Here is an 18,450-nt window from a genome sequence, read left to right on the forward strand (position 1 = left end):
AAGAAAGAACGAATGAAAGAAAGAAAGAAAGAAAGAAAAAAGAAAGAAATTAATGAGAAAGAAAGAAAGAAAAAAGAAATTAATGAGAAAGAAAGAACGAATGAAAGAAAGAAAGAAAAAAGAAAGAAATTAATGAGAAAGAAAGAAAGAAAGAAAGAAAGAAAAAAGAAATTAATGAGAAAGAAAGAAAGAAAAAAGAAATTAATGAGAAAGAACGAAAGAAAGAAAGAAAGAAAGAAAAAAGAAAGAAATTAATGAGAAAGAAAGAAAGAAATTAATGAGAAAGAAAGAAAGAAATTAATGAGAAAGAAAGAAAGAAATTAATGAGAAAGAAAGAAAGAAAGAAAAAAGAAATTAATGAGAAAGAAAGAAAGAAAGAAAAAAGAAATTAATGAGAAAGAAAGAAAGAAAGAAAGAAAAAAGAAAGAAATTAATGAGAAAGAAAGAAAGAAATTAATGAGAAAGAAAGAAAGAAAGAAAGAAAGAAAAGAAAGAAAAAAAAAGAAATTAATGAGAAAGAAAGAAAGAAAGAAAGAAATTAATGAGAAAGAAAGAAAAAGTTTTCCTGATCTGACTAAAAAGTTCTGAACGACACATTTTCAAGACTTTCTCGAGGGGTTGTGGGTTAAGACGGCAGCTGCAGATGCTTTGTGCTGCCACTACAGTCAGAGTGAGAGAGAGCAGATGGTCTTTAAACTGCGACACAGTGATGCTGCCTTCACTGCATCTGGGAAAAATGGGCGTTAGTGGTTTGTGGTTTTGTTTGGCCACTCTGTGATTTCCCATCCACGTCCCTGCCAGTGAACGCAGCACAGGGAGTTGTTTTCATAAGTATTAGGTTTGTTTTTGTTTGATCTTGTTGATTTCACACAGTTATATTCCACACACACACACACACACACACAAAAAAACCAGTCGTGAACTCATGAGCATTGGAAAGACTTTTATTTATTTATTACAGTATTTAAGGAAACACCCTGAGAGACAGAAGCTAAGAGGGTCGGCCATGACGGGAGCAGCTACTGAGTCCAGTACACAGACTGTGAGTGAGTGTTGGTGTGTGTGTGTGTGTGTGTGTGTGTGTGTGTGTGTGTGTGTGGCTACAGGTTGAGGTTGGTGGCTCCTGATCCTTGACATTCGATGATGTAGTTGACGTTACTGCTCAGCTCGTCCTCGCACTTTGTTATTGAGAATTTAGCCTGAAAAAAACAGAAAAAAAAAGAAAAAAAGTGTGAATCAAGTGTGAAAAACGCCCGAGAGGTCAGTGAACACATCACACTGTCCTGATGGAGGGATGAGTGGATGGATTAGTAAATGGATGAATGAATAGATAGATGGATGGATGGATGAGTAGATGGATGAATGGATGGATGGATGGATGGATGGCAGATAAGTGGAGGTGTAGATGGATGTATAGATGGATGAATGAATGAGTAGATGGATGGATGGATGGATGAGTAGGTGAGTGGATGGATGAGTAGATGGATGGATTAGTAAATGGATGGAGGAACGGTTGGATGGATGATGAGTAGATGGATGAATGGATGGATGAGTGGATGGATGAAAGGATGGATGGATGGATGGATGATGCATGGATGGATGGATGAGTAGATGGATGGATGAATGGATGGATGAGTGGATGGATGGATGAGTAGATGGATGGATGGATGGATGGATGGACGATGAGTGGATGATGGATGGATGATGAGTGGATGATGAATGGATGGATGAGTGGATGGATGGATGAGTAGATGGATGGATGAGTAGATGGATGGATGGATGGATGAGTGGATGGATGGATGGATGAGTGGATGGATGGATGAGTAGATGGATGGATGGATGGATGGATGGACGATGAGTGGATGATGGATGGATGATGAGTGGATGATGAATGGATGGATGAGTGGATGGATGGATGAGTAGATGGATGGATGAGTAGATGGATGGATGGATGGATGAGTAGATGAGTGGATGGATGGATGGATGATGGATTGATGAGTGGATGGATGAGTAGATGGATGGATGGACGGATGATGGATGGATGGATGAGTGGATGGATAAGTGGATGGATTAGTAAATGGATGGATGAATAGATGGATGGATGGATGAGTAGATGGATGAATGGATGAATGATGAATGAATGAATGGATGGATGAGTAGATGGATGAATGGATGGATTAGTAAATGGATGGATGAATGGATGAGTGGATGGATGAATGGATGGATAGATGAGTGGATGAGACGATGAATGGATGAGTGGATGGATGGATGAATGGATGGATGAGTGGATGTATGGACGGATGGATGGATGTGACGATGGATGGATGAGTAGATGGATAGATGGGTGGATGGAAGAATTCGTGGATGGATGAATGGATGGATGACAGATAAGTGGAGGTGTAGATGGATGTATAGATGGATGAATGAATGAGTAGATGGATGGATGGATGAGTAGATGGATAGATGAATGGATGGATGGATGAGTGGGTGAGTGGATGAGTAGATGGATGAGTAGATGGATGAGTAGATAGATGGATGATGGATGAGTGGATGGATGAGTAGATGGATGGATGAGTGGATGATAGATGGATGGATGAGTGAATGAGTGGATGGATTAATAGATGAGTAGATGGATGGATGAATGATGGATGAGTAGATGAATGAATGAATGAATGAATGAATGAATGGATGAAGCAGTGAGCGTTGTCTGACCTGAGTGAGCTGCTCTGCGATGTGAATGGCCGTCTGCGTGTGCAGCGTCACGGCCCCTGTTCGAATCCGAGACGTTCCCTTCGCCAGCGCCATGAAGATGATGAGCTGAGGGAGGGAACAGGAAGTCAGAGAGTGATGTCAGAGTGTGATGTCACGATGACATCACGGTGATGTCACGGTGACATCACGGTGACGTCACGGTGACATCACGGTGACGTCACGATGACATCACGGTGATGTCACGGTGACATCACGGTGACGTCACGGTGACATCACGGTAACGTCAGCAGTGGCTCGTGGTCTCACCTGGTCCTGCAGGAACTCGTCCACGCAGCCGTTGTGTCGGATGTTTCTCAGCAACATCTCAGCAGCTTCTATTCCAATTTTGTCTGCATACACACCTGTAACACACACACACACACACACACACACACACACACACACACACACACACACACACACACACACACACACACACACACACACACACACACACACACACACACACACACACACACACACACACACACACACACACACACACACACACACACACAGGTGAGTGCACGTGTACACACACACACACACACACACACACACAGGTGAGTGCACGTGTACACACACACACACACACACACACACACTATGGCAAGAGGATTTAACATTTAAAAGCTAAGTTAGACTATACGGAATTAACATTGTAGATATCAACAACGTCTTTCTGACTGGTCGTAACTACATTTTGAATAGTTGGATTTTTGATTCAAGATATCTGTAATTCAGTTTTGCCTCTAGTCAAAAAGAACATTTGATTTCAGATTCTCTTTTGCCATTCATGTGTATGAGGTTTGTCATTACAGATATCTACAATTCAGTTGCAGATATCCACTATGTGAATTACAGATATCTGAAACTGAATTACGACTAGTACTAATTCCAGTTACAGATATCTACAACTTCATTTCGCCTACAGTCAAAACTTAATTACAGATATCTGAAAAGGGACATGTAGATATCTTTAATTGAGGTGAATTAAAGATATCTTGAACTGGAATTATGACTAGTCAGAATCAAATTGTAGATATCTCAAACTGGAATTAGTACTAGTCATAATTCAGTTACAGATATCTGTAATTCACATAGCGGATATCTGCAACTGAATTATAGATATCTGTAATGACAAACCCCATACACATGAATGGTTAAAGTGACGTCATTTGTCCTATAGGAAGAACTTAGTTGAGGATATCTGAAATATTCTTTTCGACGAGGCAAAACTGAATTACAGATATCTGCAACTCATATCCAGTCTGGCTTTTAAATGTTAAAATGGCTTGACATACATTCTTCCTATAGGACAAATGACTTCTCTTTAACCATTCATGTGTATGGGGTTTGTCATTACAGATATCTATAATTAATTTGCAGATATCCGCTATGTGAATTACAGATATCTGTAACTGAATTATGACTAGTACTAATTCCAGTTTGAGATATCTACAACGTCATTTTGACTAGTCAAAACTTCATTTCAGATATCTGAAAAGGGACATGTAGATATCTTTAATTGAGGTGAATTAAAGATATCTAGAACTGGAATTATGACTAGTCAGAATCAAACTGTAGATATCTCAAACTGGTATTAGTACTAGGCATAATTCAGTTACAGATATCTGTAATTCACATAGCGGATATCTGAAACTGAATTGTAGATATCTGTAATGACAAACCCCCATACACATGAATGGTTAAAGTGACGTCATTTGTCCTAGGAAGAAGGTAGTTGCAGATATCTGAAATATTCTTTTCGACGAGGCAAAACTGAATTACAGATATCTGCAACTCATATTCAGTCTGGCTTTTAAATGTTAAAATGGCTTGACATACATTCTTCCTATAGGACAAATGACGTCACTTTAACCATTCATGTGTATGGGGTTTGTCATTACAGATATCTATAATTCAGTTGCAGATATCCACTATGTGAATTACAGATATCTGTAACTGAATTATGACTAGTACTAATTCCAGTTTGAGATATCTACAACGTCATTTTGACTAGTCAAAACTTAATTACAGATATCTGAACAGGGACATGTAGATATCTGTAATTGAGGTGAATTAAAGATATCTTGAACTGGAATTATGACTAGTCAGAATCAAACTGTAGATATCTCAAACTGGTATTAGTACTAGGCATAATTCAGTTACAGATATCCGTAATTCACATAGTGGATATCTGCAACTGAATTATAGATATCTGTAATGACAAACCCCCATACACATGAATGGTTAAAGTGACGTCATTTGTCCTAGGAAGAACGTAGTTGTGGATATCTGAAATATTCTTTTTAACGAGGCAAAACTGAATTACAGATATCTTGAATGAAAACTATTCACTATTCAAAATGTATAATTACGACGAGTCAGAAAGACGTTGTTGATATCTACAATGTTAATTCCGGATAGTCAAACTTAGCTTGCCACACACACACAGACACACAACAGTTCTTCAGATCAGTGTGACATCATTCCCGTGGCGTCCTCACCTTTCTTCCCCAGAGCTGAACCGGCGAACAGACAACCTGTCGACGACTCAGCGATGATTCTGAAACACAGAAGAATTGGTTTTGTTTTGTTTTTGTTTTAGCGACTGTGCTGCAATGAAACTTGTAATTTCCCGCTCCGTGTCCTTGCCAGCAAACGCAGCGTAGCCCCGCCCCGCCCCCAGTGACATCATCGTCACTCACATGATGCCGTTGCCGCTGCCGTACGCCTTCTCCTTCTCCTGCAGCGCCTGGATGTTGATGTACAGCTCTTTGATTTCCTTCCTGATGGTTCTGACGGCGGCGGCGGACATGTCCTTCGCCAACTACACACACACACACACACACACACACACACAGTTACAGTCAATAACAAGGCCGGTGTGTCGCTGTTTAAAGGGACATTGTGTAGGAATTCCTCCCATCTAGCCTTGCGGTTGTATAGACCGAATCACCTTGTTGTTTACATTCTACTTCCGGGTAGAAAACCAGCACGTAACTTGAATGAGATCAATAGTAACGAACGAGAGTTTAGCTATATATCATATTTTTCACGCCCTATCACCGTTTAGACAAATCTGAAATGATTGAAGAAACATTACTATTTCTGTGTGTGTGTTTTGTGTTGCTATGTGTTGTATTTATTCAGTTTGGGGGAATCACAGTGTCTAGAAAGCATCAGTGGCTCAGCTGACAGGGACAGCTAACGGTAGCTAAGCTAACGGTAGCTAAGCTAACAGCGGTAGCTAAGCTAACAGCAGGACGTCAGCTGTTAAAACCCTCCCGTTGTGGGACACGACATGAAACTACTCCAGTTAGCTCAGTCATGTTGGAACTCAGATATCCGCTGGAGAAAATATTTTTTCATGGAGCGTTTATTGAGTCACTGAGTTATTAAAGTTAAACAGGTAGCTAACCGTTAGCCCGGCTAATCTATGATAACCATGACTAATTACAAAAATGTGCACACATAAATAGTAATGTTTGTCCAATCATTGGTTTTATAGACTTTACAAACATCAGATTAGTCTAAACGGTGATATAGTGACGTGAAAAAGTAGATATAAATAGCGAAACTCTCGTCCGTCACTATTGTTCTCATGCTGGTTTTCTACCCGGAAGTAGTTGTAAACAGCAAGGCGATTCATCCTATATCACAAGCAACTCAATCGTATTTTTCATGCTGCATTCACCTGAAATTGGGCAGACAGCAGACGGACGACAGACTTTTGAACAAAATAATCGATTTTCGTGAATGGATGGATAACAGGAGAAGTTACACAATGTCCCTTTAAGTACGCAGTGAGTGATGTCTGTCGCTATGGTAACTGTACTTTGTAAGGCAGGACGCCGGCGACGAACGCTCGGCCGTGGATCTTGGTGATGTTTCCTCTCTCCGTCATGACGACCGGCTGCAGCTCCTTCACCGGGTTCACCGTCACCATGACCTCACCGCCGCCTTTAGGGTAGTAACCCCTGACACACACACACACACATACACACACAAGTTACATGTACGATTCGATTTGGGAGGTGGCGTGCATCCTGACGGCTGAGAATATCACCGTTTCCTCTAATATTAAATATGAAAATCACAGGACGTGTCTGTTCATCGGTCCTAAAAAGTGTGTTTCTCTTCTATAAAACACATTCTACACGTCTTTCCACATCCGAGTTTCCTTCTCTCTAGGTGGGTTAATTACATGGACAGTTTTAAACTGTTTCAAATAGGTTTGGTAAACCTATTGTAAATACTTAAAGGGACAACGAGGAGTTTTCGAAAGCAAAGTGTTTTCACAATACACAGTGAAATTCTTTGACCGGCGCAAGACAGACTCATGTTTTCATTCATCAAGAATTAAAGTCAGAGGTTGGAAGACGATCACATACCGTCGTAGTTCCCACCATAAACGGTGATTCGGCGGCGTTATTCTCATGACTCATCCGCAAAACCGAAAGTAAGGAAACTAATAATAATAAAATAACGATAGAGACAAAACGATATATTTATCGAAAATGGAGCCATTAACAAGTGTGGGTAGCGTAGATTCATCCACATTATGGTGAAACATTCTTATAACCAAATAGAAACTCCTCGTTGTCCCTTTAATATAAACACCTCAAACCGTCTCAATTGACCCTTCGCGTAAGCCCCGCCCCCTTGGTTACTGTTGCTACGGCGGGCAAGCTTTCACTCCCAGCCATGCTCCTGGCAGTATTTGGTATCGATTTCAAAGGAAATATCAGCAGATAAACTGTTCTGAGATAATAGAGAGAAGAAGTCACAAAGATCATTCATAGTTTTCAGTGACGTGACTCGCGCAGGAGGATAAAACATCTGTTCAACGACACGACTGGACAATGTACAGAGCAGCAGTAAGGACCGGTCATTTTACCGTCTATCAACCCACCAAGACTTACGTCATCTCACTGGTCATGAAACGTTGTCAAACTCTAAGTTTTTGGGCGATTGTGAACCACATACAGCTTTCACTGCTGTTTTGTTTTCTCCCACCGCTGTATCAGTCAGTGAAAGCAGTCCCTGCCTGGAGGATCCCTGGCCTAAAAGCCCAGGTAAACGCCCTAAAAGTACAGCTGTCATTTCGGAGGTGAACATATGGTTTTCCCCATATTTACACTTGCTCAAGTCAAGAAAAAAAGTCCGCTCGTATCTGAACATCTCTATATTGCTGCTGCCGCCACCGCCGCCGTAGTAGCAGCAGCAACAGCAACATCCTTCTCTACAAACAAATATTTTTCGTCCTAGTCTCAAAATGTGTCCACAAAAGCAAACGTAATGACTCACTGCGGAAAGCTTGCCAGGCCTATAGTTACGGTTGCTAACGTAGGATTGGACAATAGCCGTTTGTGGGAGGAGTTGGCGAAGGGTCAATTGCCCCAAACCGGTTTGAAGGAGGAAGTTTAAACCTTCTCTAAAGCGTTCTGTCTGTCATGTAAACCTTGCAACAGGTTGATTTCTGGCTGCGTTCGTTCTGCTCATTCTCAGGACTTGACGTATTCACGCACACACGAGCCGTGCCTGGCTGCCACTCAAGTGAAAATGTGGAGCAATAAATCCACACGACACACTACTGGACATATAAAAGATCAACATATTGCAAACGCACCCCCGACTCCAAAAGGCTCTCTCCTCTTCTCCTGCTGCTGGATTCTAACAGTAGGCAAATGTCACGCTGCTGTTTAATAAAAGAGAACTATTATAACAGCAAAGACTGCGCTCAACAAACCATGTGTTTCCATGTTTGTTTGGTTTTTGCCACAGCTGTAGCACTTCCGTAATCAATATTATTGTAACCATAGTAACGCAATCACTCACAGCTGCGCACACGTTCGAAACATTTGTTTTGAACTCCTCTTTCCTTTCAAACGGGGGTTTGTCATGTGGACCAGTACTAACGCCGGCTGGTTTGAAATGTGCAGGAATTTCCCACAATATGAGCTCTAGATTTGAAGGAATTGGTTAAATTATGCGGGATAATTTACCCACAATCCCACAGGGAATCACACACGCACACACACACACACACACACACAGTGAACTGACCTCATTTTAACGTCACAGTCAAAGTGAACGCCGAACCGCTCCACGATGGGTTTAAAGACCTGAAGAAAAGAAACACATTCACTCATCAATTAGACTGATCACTGATCAATGAACCTGTGTGTGTGTGTGTGTGTGTGTGTGTGTGTGTGTGTGTGTGTGTGTGTGTGTGTGTGTGTGTGTGTGTGTGTGTGTGTGTGTGTGTGTGTGTGTGTGTGTACCTTGACAGTGTAGTCGATCTGAGGCGCCATCTCAGCGTTGGTTCCTCCCTTCAGACAGAGCTGTGACGAGGCGTCGGCGAACACGGCGCAGGGCAGCGCCGCCTGCAGCAGCAGACACACACTCCTACACACACACACACACACACACACACGATTAGGGATGTCACAATTATACATTTTCTTGGTACGATTATTGTCAGAGAAATTATCACGGTACTAAGAGTATCACGAGCCAACATCAGAAAACTGCAACTTATACAAAATAAAGCAGCACGTGTTGCACTTATGTGTGGAATAAGTCAAATGCATGATGCCAGTCTTGGTTGGCTGGATGTCAAGCACAGATTGTCATATTTGTTGATGGTTTTTCTTAGAAATATAACAACTAAAATGCCATACATTTTGTATAGAAAATTATCTTTTAGTTCAAACATACATAATTATTCAACTCGACATGCTGCTGGAGGTTATTTTATTTTACCCAGGGCACTCTCTCAAGGTACAGTATTATATAGAGCTATGAAGGAGTTGAATGCCCTTTACTTCTGAATTATGTTATACAACAAAGAAACATGGTTAGTTTTAAAATGAAACTAAGAGATTATTATTTTGATCGCAATTTTGACCATTAGTAGCCTATATTTGTAAATTGGGTCCTGGTATCCTTGTTGTGTAGTGATTCAATGTAGGAGCGGGTAACATATGTTAAGTGTTTGTCTTGGATGTTTTGTTTTGTTTTGTATGTGTATGTATTGAGTATGTGTTTTCTGTATGTATTTTTGTTTTATGTATTAATGTGTTGTGTGTTAATGGTTTGTATTTGTCATTTATTATGATGAAAAGACCCCAGGAAGAATAGCTGCTGCTGCTGCTGCTGCTGCTGCGTGGCAAAAGCTAATGGGGATCTAAATAAACTTAACTAAACAAAAAACGATTATTCTGCATTAATTAATTTCACAACACTATGAATGTGTAAAATGCTCAAATATAGTTAAAATATAATTACATTACTCATTGTTTACACAAAACATTTACAGTATCTATTAATATATGACCAATTATTAACCCCGCAGGGGAAATGTTTGAAATATTCAGGTCATAAATCGTCATCTATACCAAATGTTTACATTTATTTTAATGTTTTATTTGGTTTTGTTTTGTTTTTTTATAACAAATGACACTCAAACATCTAAATTCACACTAGGGATGTCATGATTATAGATTTTCTTGGTACGATTATTGTCATAGAACTAATCACGGTGTTACGATTATCACGATTATTATGCATTAATACATTTCACAACACTATGAATGTGTACAATCAAATATAGTAAAAATATAATGACATTACTAATCTCTTAATATAGGACCAGTTATTGATCCCCCGGGGGAAGTGTTTGAAATATTTAAGTCATTATCATTACAATAAGTCAAGTTTATTTTAATCATTTTTTTTTACAATACAAATGACACGCTAACATTTAAATCCTACCTGTTCAATGTTACATCAGTTAAATGAACCAGTATCTGAGCATTTACCTTTATTTTTGCGTCGATATGGTTCAGACACAATCTTTTTTGTAAAGTGACGGTGTTCAGGAATCTTTACGGTTAATGAACTCACCCCGCCGTCTGCGTGTCGGCCGTGTGGTTTCCAGACTGGATCTTCCCGGGACTCAGACTGATGTCGGTGGAGCCGATGGCGGCGCCCTGCAGACCGCCGGAGCACAGGTCTGAGACCAGCTGCAGGCCGCTCAGGTGCTGCGGTCTGAACACACACACACACACACACACAGACACAGAGAGAGAGACAGACACACACTATTTAAAAACAGAAACAAACGAGGCCTAAACCCACTGTTGTTGTTGCTGTGTCATTGACTCATTCACACATAATTACCAGTTTCCTCTGTTCTCATTAAAGCTCTGAGGTTTATAATATTAATATTTATATTTAATGTGACAGTGTTTTTAAATAATAATAATAATAATAAATCAAGTTGAAGTGTTCATGTCTCATGGTTTCTCAGCAGCAGCGTGACGACAAAGGGGGAAAAAAAGCAGCAGATTGAGTTGGTTGTCATCTCCAACCTCACCGCTAGATGGGAGTAATTCTACACAATGTCCCTTTAATTATAGTGCCAGAGGAAAAAAAGCAAAATCATGGTTGTGAGATGTTGGGAGGACAGGGAGTCTAATGTTTTTCCTGTGTTTTAACTCTCAGACGGCTCCTTAGACACGTCGAGGGGTTAAAATATCTTTTTTAGATGATCTATGGACGACAGTGACGTCCGTCGTCATCGGTGTTGTAAAATAAACGCTGAGAGAGTTTTCTATGTTCCCTGCAGATGTAAATTGTGCTGAGTAGTGGGTGGGTCGTTGCACCGGCTGCTATCTTTCTATCTTTTTATTAATATTCATTGATTTTCTTTCTTTTACACTGTTTTCATGCACCGTGTGAGATTGTGATGCAGCTGAGAAAATTAATTTTCTACGGAAACAACAAAGTATTTATCCATCTATGTATGTATGTATGTATGTATGTATGTATGTATCTATCTATCTATCTATCTAGGATGAATTTGTCAAGTGGGAAAGTTACATAGAAAATGCATAATATTGTTGAAATTGTACATATCAACCTCAAGAAATTTCAAGTTTTTCATAAAATGTTTTGTAAAAAGACAGTTTATCTGATGTAAAACATCTTTATAATGCACTAAAACAAAGGGAAAGGTTTATAGCTGTTATTTTTTAAGGTTATTATGCCGTTATTTTAATGATCCGGCCCATCGTTTGTGCTTTGTTCTTAACTTGAGTCTGTTGTAGAGGATTTACATCCTGTATCAGATGCATTTTCATTAAATTTCGTTAGATTAAATTTTATTTACATTCCATCAAATTCAGAGCTCAAACTGCGCTGTAAGTTTGACCCCTGGTCCATGTGAAACAGCATGAATTGAACCCACCGGAAAAAACAAACAAAAAAACAGCACACTCACTGCAGCAAATTCGACCACTACACTTATTATCATCCACAACCAGAATAAATTAGCCATTTATATATAATAATAATAATAATGAGTGAAAAGCCTCATCAACGTGGGAGCAGCAGCTTTATTGTTCCCTGTGAACATCTGCTAACTAACTCAGCCCAGGACTCAACTTTAATGTCAAGTATTTATCTTTAGAAGATGAATTTGTCAAGTGGGAAAGTTACATAGAAGACAGAAGATGCATAATGTTGTTGAAATTGTACATATTTTCCTCAAGAAATTTCAAGTTTTTCATAAAATGTTTTGTAAAAAGACAGTTTATCTGATGTAAAACATCTTTATAATGCACTAAAACAAAGGGAAAGGTTTATAGCTCTCATTATGCTGCTATTTTAATGATCCGGCCCATCATTTGTGCTTTGTTCTTTCTTCTTTGTCATTAACTTGAGTCTGATGTAGAGGATTTACATCCTGTATCAGATGCATTTTCATTAAATTTCATTAGATTAAATTTAATTTACATTTCATCATATTAAGAGCTCAAACTGCGCTGTAAGTTTGACCCCTGGTCCATGTGAAACAGCATGAATTGAACCCACCGAAAAAAAAAAACAGCACACTCACTCACTGCAGCAAATTCGACCACTACACTTATTATTATTATTATTATAAATAGATAATTAATTCTGGTTGTGGTTGATAATGAGTGAAAAGCCTCATCAACGTGGGAGCAGCAGCTTTATTGTTCCCTGTGAACATCTGCTAACTAACTCAGCCCAGGACTCAACTTTAATGAATAGGCTAACGTTAGCCTGTTAGCCTGTTAGCCGTTAGCCTGGAGCTAACCCCGCTGCTCCACCTCCTCCTCCTCCTCCTCCTCCTCCTACCTGAGCCCCGGGGTGCTCCTGCCGGCTCGGATCTTGTTGATCTTGATGCTGGAGCCGGTGATGCAGCTGAGCGCCGCGGAGACTCTGAGGATCTGTCCGCCCTAAGGAGCGCGGACAGCGGGGAGAGAGAGAGCAGAGAGGCCGGTGAGAGGAGCGGGGGGACCGGGCTGCTGCCGCTGCTAGCTCCGCTGTTAGCAGCAGCATCCACCGGTAACAGAGGAAATACATGAATATATAAATACATAAATACATAAACCAAAAGGCTGAGGACTCACTCCCTCCATCAAGCTGCCGTCGATCTCCGTCGCGGCTCCCGCAGCCTCCGCCTCCATCTTCACCACAACAAATAACTTTCACTCTGACTCAGAAACAACGTGATGCTAACGACGATGCTAACGATGCTAACGCTAGAGCGGCTGCTGCTTCTACTGGTGATGCTGCTGCTGCTGCTGCGGACTCACGCTCACTCTCTCTACTAGCTACTAGCAGGAGGCACTTCCGCCGGCCTTCAAAATAAAATACAGACGTTGTTGATGCTCTTCCGCTGGTATGAAATTGAAATTGACTTTTTTTTTTTCCATGAAATTTTTACCACTTTTTTCTAGAATTTAAAAAACTTAAAAAAAAAAAAAAAAATATATATATATATATATATATATATATATATATATACCGTATATTTATGAAGAGTTAATTTGCAAAAGCAGATAACTATTTGAAAATGTTTAATTATTATTTACACCAGGTGATATCAGACAGTCAAACCAAAGTTGAGTGGCTTTGACCAAGGAGATGAGATGTACAAAAACAGATGTAACTCAAAAAAATAAAGCTTTATTGAAAACAACACTATGTAAAGAATTATTCAAAAGCATCAGCTAATTAATTTTTTTCAAAATGGCGCTGCTTTTGCAAATTAACTCTTCATATATATATATATTTTTTTTTTTTTTTAAATAGCCTATATATATATTTTTTTTAATTCTAGAAAAAAAATACGTTTTTCTAGATTTAAAAAAAAAACTTTTTTCATGAGAAATGTTTCCACCTTTTTCTATAATCATTTTTGAGAAATTTTACCACTTATAGAAAATTATTTTTTTTCTAGATCCTTTTTTTTTTCTTTAGAAATCTTACTTTTTTCCAAAAGCCATTCAAAAAGCCATTGGCTCTTATTTGAATGTACATTGACTAAAAAAGTAACGTTCTTCAGTCTCAGAACAAATATTTGCTTCAAAACTTTGTGCAGTGGGGGGTCGGTGGTCTAATTTGTGTCCTTGATGTAAAAAAAAGTTTGAGAACTACTGATTTACCTAAAGGAATTTAACTTGACAATGGGAGAGAAAAAACATCTTTAGAAAGTATTTTCTGTTTTTGGTATAGTAGCCTACTAATCTGGTCCCACTTGGCAGTATGTTGCATGTACAGGGCTGATGGAAGTTGTTGGAGACAAGAAGAGATTGATGAGAAGGAGCCAGATCATGATTTATGAGGGGGTTAGGTGGGTTATAAGTTTTTAGTTTTTATTATTTCAATTTTTTCTTGCTTTAAAATGTATGTTTTTATGCTGTTGTTTTTTTTGTTTACTGTTAAACGTTTTGTTTTTATGTAAAGCACATTGAGGTCATAATTGGTCAAGCCCATATTCTGCTCAGAAACATAATGAAAAAAGCCACAAGACCTTTTTAAATTGTTGGTTTGACTTATAAAAGGAGAAAAACACTGTCCAAAAGAGGTAATAGTCATATCATTGAGTTAAAAAGTGAATTGTTATTTCAAGTCAGATGGTTTATAGTGGCCAGAACCAGGGGTGTCCTGGTCTCAGAACTAATCCGCTTTTCTCTTTGAATAAAATGTGTTTTTTACATTGTATTAATGACAAAGTGTGATGTGCTATATGTTCATAAAGCCTCTGCAGGAAGACTAACTGTTAGTGTTGTATAGTTCATCTGCAAATCAATAATAAGCATTAGTCCTGTCCGAATAAACATGTTAATCACCACAACTGATTAACAACAAACTAAAATGTGTTGTGCCCTTGGCAGGCGGTCGTCTGATAGACAATATGACTCCCACCCCGTGAAGGACACTGCTGCACACGGTGTCAAAAACCACTTCTGCCACCACAGGGAGGCAGAGCGCTGCCCAGCCAATCAGCTGCTCTCTATGAGCTGCTGACACTGCAAATTCATTAAAACTTCTAAAAAAATTAATTAAATTCACCAGGACAAGTAACAAGGCCACAAGAAAAATCAGAATCAGCCTTTACCTATCTATAAAAACTCAATTCTGCTGGTTTTTAAGGCAAGACACTCCAGGCAAAAACATTGTTTTTTCATGCACTGATCAATTTTAACATTTTGGGCTGTCTTCTTTCAGACTAAAGGAAAGAAACTACGGAAAATCCACATTAAGTTGTTTTTTATTTTACTTCTTTTTTTGTCTCTTTCGTCTGTAGATTTCTCCTGAATTCCAAAAAGGTTTGTCTGACCCATGTCATGTCAGGTATCTAGGTAGGTAGGCTATAAACTCTCTCTCTCCTGAACAATGACCGGAGCTCCATAAACTGTCATTTCTTCTGTATCAGCAACAAATTGTAAAAGTACAATTGACAATAACAATCTATGTAATTTTACAGTACAAATCTTTAAAGGCTGTTTCTCAGAAAGAGTTCTTCAGACTCTGAGCTAGAAATCTCCACTTCAGCAGCACTTACAGACACCAAACCTTCCACTTTGATCCCTTTCCATATTCTGAAGGTTTTTACAGAGGGGATTGTTGATATATCATTCACAGCCTCATTTATACAACATTTTATTCCTAAAACATGGAGAAATTAGATTTTTTTTTAGGGCTGGTCATTTACAAAGTGATAATAAGAGATATCCCAAATCCTCCTCTGTAAAAACTTCTGACTCTAATATGTCAAAAAAAATAAACAAGAATTTAAAAAATAGCTTTATCCATTGTTCAGATTTCTGTTCTGGAAATGTATGCAAATTAGCGCATATTTAATTAGATATTGCCTCATTTACATATTTAAACATAAAACTTGACAAAACTTGTAATACAAAAAGTATTTGTCTTAATGTCAGGGGAATTTGGGAGGATCTGAATGAATGGTTGTCTTCCAGATTTGCCCATTTCTCTGGTGTAAAGAAGGAGAATATTTTGTATGGTAATGGTATACATATAAATGAACCTTCAAATGACCTCGGAATCAACACAATAATAATTATCCATGCCAAATTCTTTATACACAAAAACAAAGTTATGAAAACAAGGCCCCGAATCTATATGTCTTTCATAAGGAGCTGTGTCACCATTTCTCTTCTTTAAAGTGTATGGAAAAAAAGAATGCTGTATATTCCCCTAGCTCTCTCCCCTTTTTCTTTTTGTTAATCTCTCCTCCTATCTTTTCTCACTCTCTCTGATAACTTGATAGATAAATTCAAGTAATAATGACTAGATAACTTGATAGATAATTTATTAATAAGGGGTGGGAGTAAATAAGTTTTACTTCTTCCCACTCCTTTTCGGATATGAAACAAACAAATAAACAAACAAAACAAAACAAAACAAAACAAAAAATCAAATTACCTTTATTTTTCAATTATTTTCTTTTCTTTTTTTATTATATATATATATATATATTTCTTTTTTTGTTCATATGTTGTTTTTGCAAAGTTTTTATATGTTATGTCTGTCCATTTCTGTATTATGTTTTATTTCTTTTAACATGTCCGAAATAAACTTAAACTAACTAACTAAAAAATCTCTCTTTTTTTAAATTTCTTTTTTATTTTTTTATTTTTTTTACAAGCAAACTTAAATCTTTTGTACCAATGAAGCTATATGTAATGCTTGTCTGTAGCCTATGTTTATTTAGCTTTGCACTGTACTATGCCAAGTGTTTCTGTAAATTTAATTGTCAATGAAATAAAAAATAAAAATAAAAACGTGTTGTTGTTCCTGCTCTGGCCGCTGGGTGGCAGCGTCGCGTCGTCTCCACCGGAGGAGGAAGAGGAAGAAGACCCAAAAGAATAATAATAAAAAAGTGCGTGCCTTAGCTATTCCAAAAAGATATTGTTGCTACCCCTAATATTACTGTTTATTGGAATCGTTTCACAGATCATATTGATTGGAAAAAAAAAACCTGGATGCTTCCTAACAAGTTTTTAATCACGAGTAGGTTTCTTACAAAATCATACATAAATATTATCCAGCTAATCATTATATGCAAACATTTAAAAAGGACATTAATATTAACTGCTCTTTCTGTAATTTGCATCCAGAAACAGTTGTTCATTTGTTCTGGCTTTGCTCTCACACGAAAAAACTATGGGCAGACCTTAGCAAATGTATTATTGACTCTTTTTACAATAGATTTTATTTTACTTTGGGAAAATGTTGTTTTTGGTTTCCATAATTATCACCAAGAAAGAAGGAAAATGTTACTTTTTAGTAAATCTGTTTTTATTATTATTATTTTTTGGCAAAATTTCATATTCATAAAAGTAAATTTTCTAAGAAAACCCCTTGCTTTTATGTTTTTCAAAAAGAAATAGAACTTTATTTTAAGCTAATCACCAAATCAGCAAATGAAAAGGCTTTTAAAACCATGGACCTTTGTAATATGTAGCTATAACCTTGTTGTATAATGAACATCACCCCTGGCACATGTTCTTTGTATGTAAAAATGTAGTTGCACATTTTCTTCTTGCACTAAAATCAACGCTGCCAATTTGTTTTTGTATAATTATGTACATCACATTTTATTTTATTTGCTATTGCTATTTTATTATGTACAGTTTGTTCTTTATATTTTACTATTTCATTATGTATAGTTTATATTCTTATTCTTTATATTCTTATACTATATGTTGTTATCGTCAATGTGTGTCTGTGTAATGCTGCTGCTGCTGCCCTGTAATTTCCCAGATTGGGATCAAAAAAGTCTATTTATCTATCTATCTATCTATCTATCTATCTATCTATCTATCTATCTATCTATCTATCTATCTATCTATCTATCTATCTATCTATCTATCTATCTATCTATCTATCTATCTATCTATTTTACTATCTATCTTCATTGTATACTATCTATCTATCTATCTATCTATCTATCTATCTATCTATCTATTTTCATTGTATACTATCTATCTATCTATCTATCTATCTATCTATCTATCTTCATTGTATACTATCTATCTATCTATCTATCTATCTATCTATCTATCTATCTATCTATCTATCTATCTATCTATCTATCTATCTATCTATCTATCTATCTATCTTCATTGTATACTATCTATCTATCTATCTATCTATCTATCTATCTATCTATCTATCTATCTATCTATCTATCTATCTATCTTCATTGTATACTATCTATCTATCTATCTATCTATCTATCTATCTATCTATCTATCTATCTATCTATCTATCTATTTTCATTGTATACTATCTATCTATCTATCTATCTATCTATCTATCTATCTATCTATCTATCTATCTATCTAT

At 37.6% G+C, this 18,450-nt stretch overlaps 1 protein-coding gene across 1 annotated transcript; it reads right to left on the minus strand.

Annotated features, from left to right (window-relative positions):
• Positions 1-926: 926 nt before the first annotated feature.
• On the minus strand, positions 927-13,396 carry rtca (RNA 3'-terminal phosphate cyclase). Its single transcript, XM_085775199.1, has 11 exons — positions 13,200-13,396; positions 12,925-13,025; positions 10,666-10,809; positions 9,042-9,165; positions 8,824-8,882; positions 6,593-6,734; positions 5,463-5,584; positions 5,262-5,320; positions 3,019-3,113; positions 2,713-2,817; positions 927-1,199 (listed from the first exon to the last, which is right to left on the minus strand). The coding sequence occupies exons 1-11, from the start codon at positions 13,254-13,256 to the stop codon at positions 1,101-1,103; spliced, it is 1,107 nt and encodes a 368-aa protein (XP_085631325.1). The 5' UTR covers positions 13,257-13,396; the 3' UTR covers positions 927-1,100.
• Positions 13,397-18,450: the final 5,054 nt, after the last annotated feature.

Source organism: Trachurus japonicus, chromosome 4 (genome assembly GCF_045865225.1).
Source record: "Trachurus japonicus isolate A0001 chromosome 4, Traja_1.0".
NCBI classification, from domain to species: domain Eukaryota; kingdom Metazoa; phylum Chordata; class Actinopteri; order Carangiformes; family Carangidae; genus Trachurus; species Trachurus japonicus.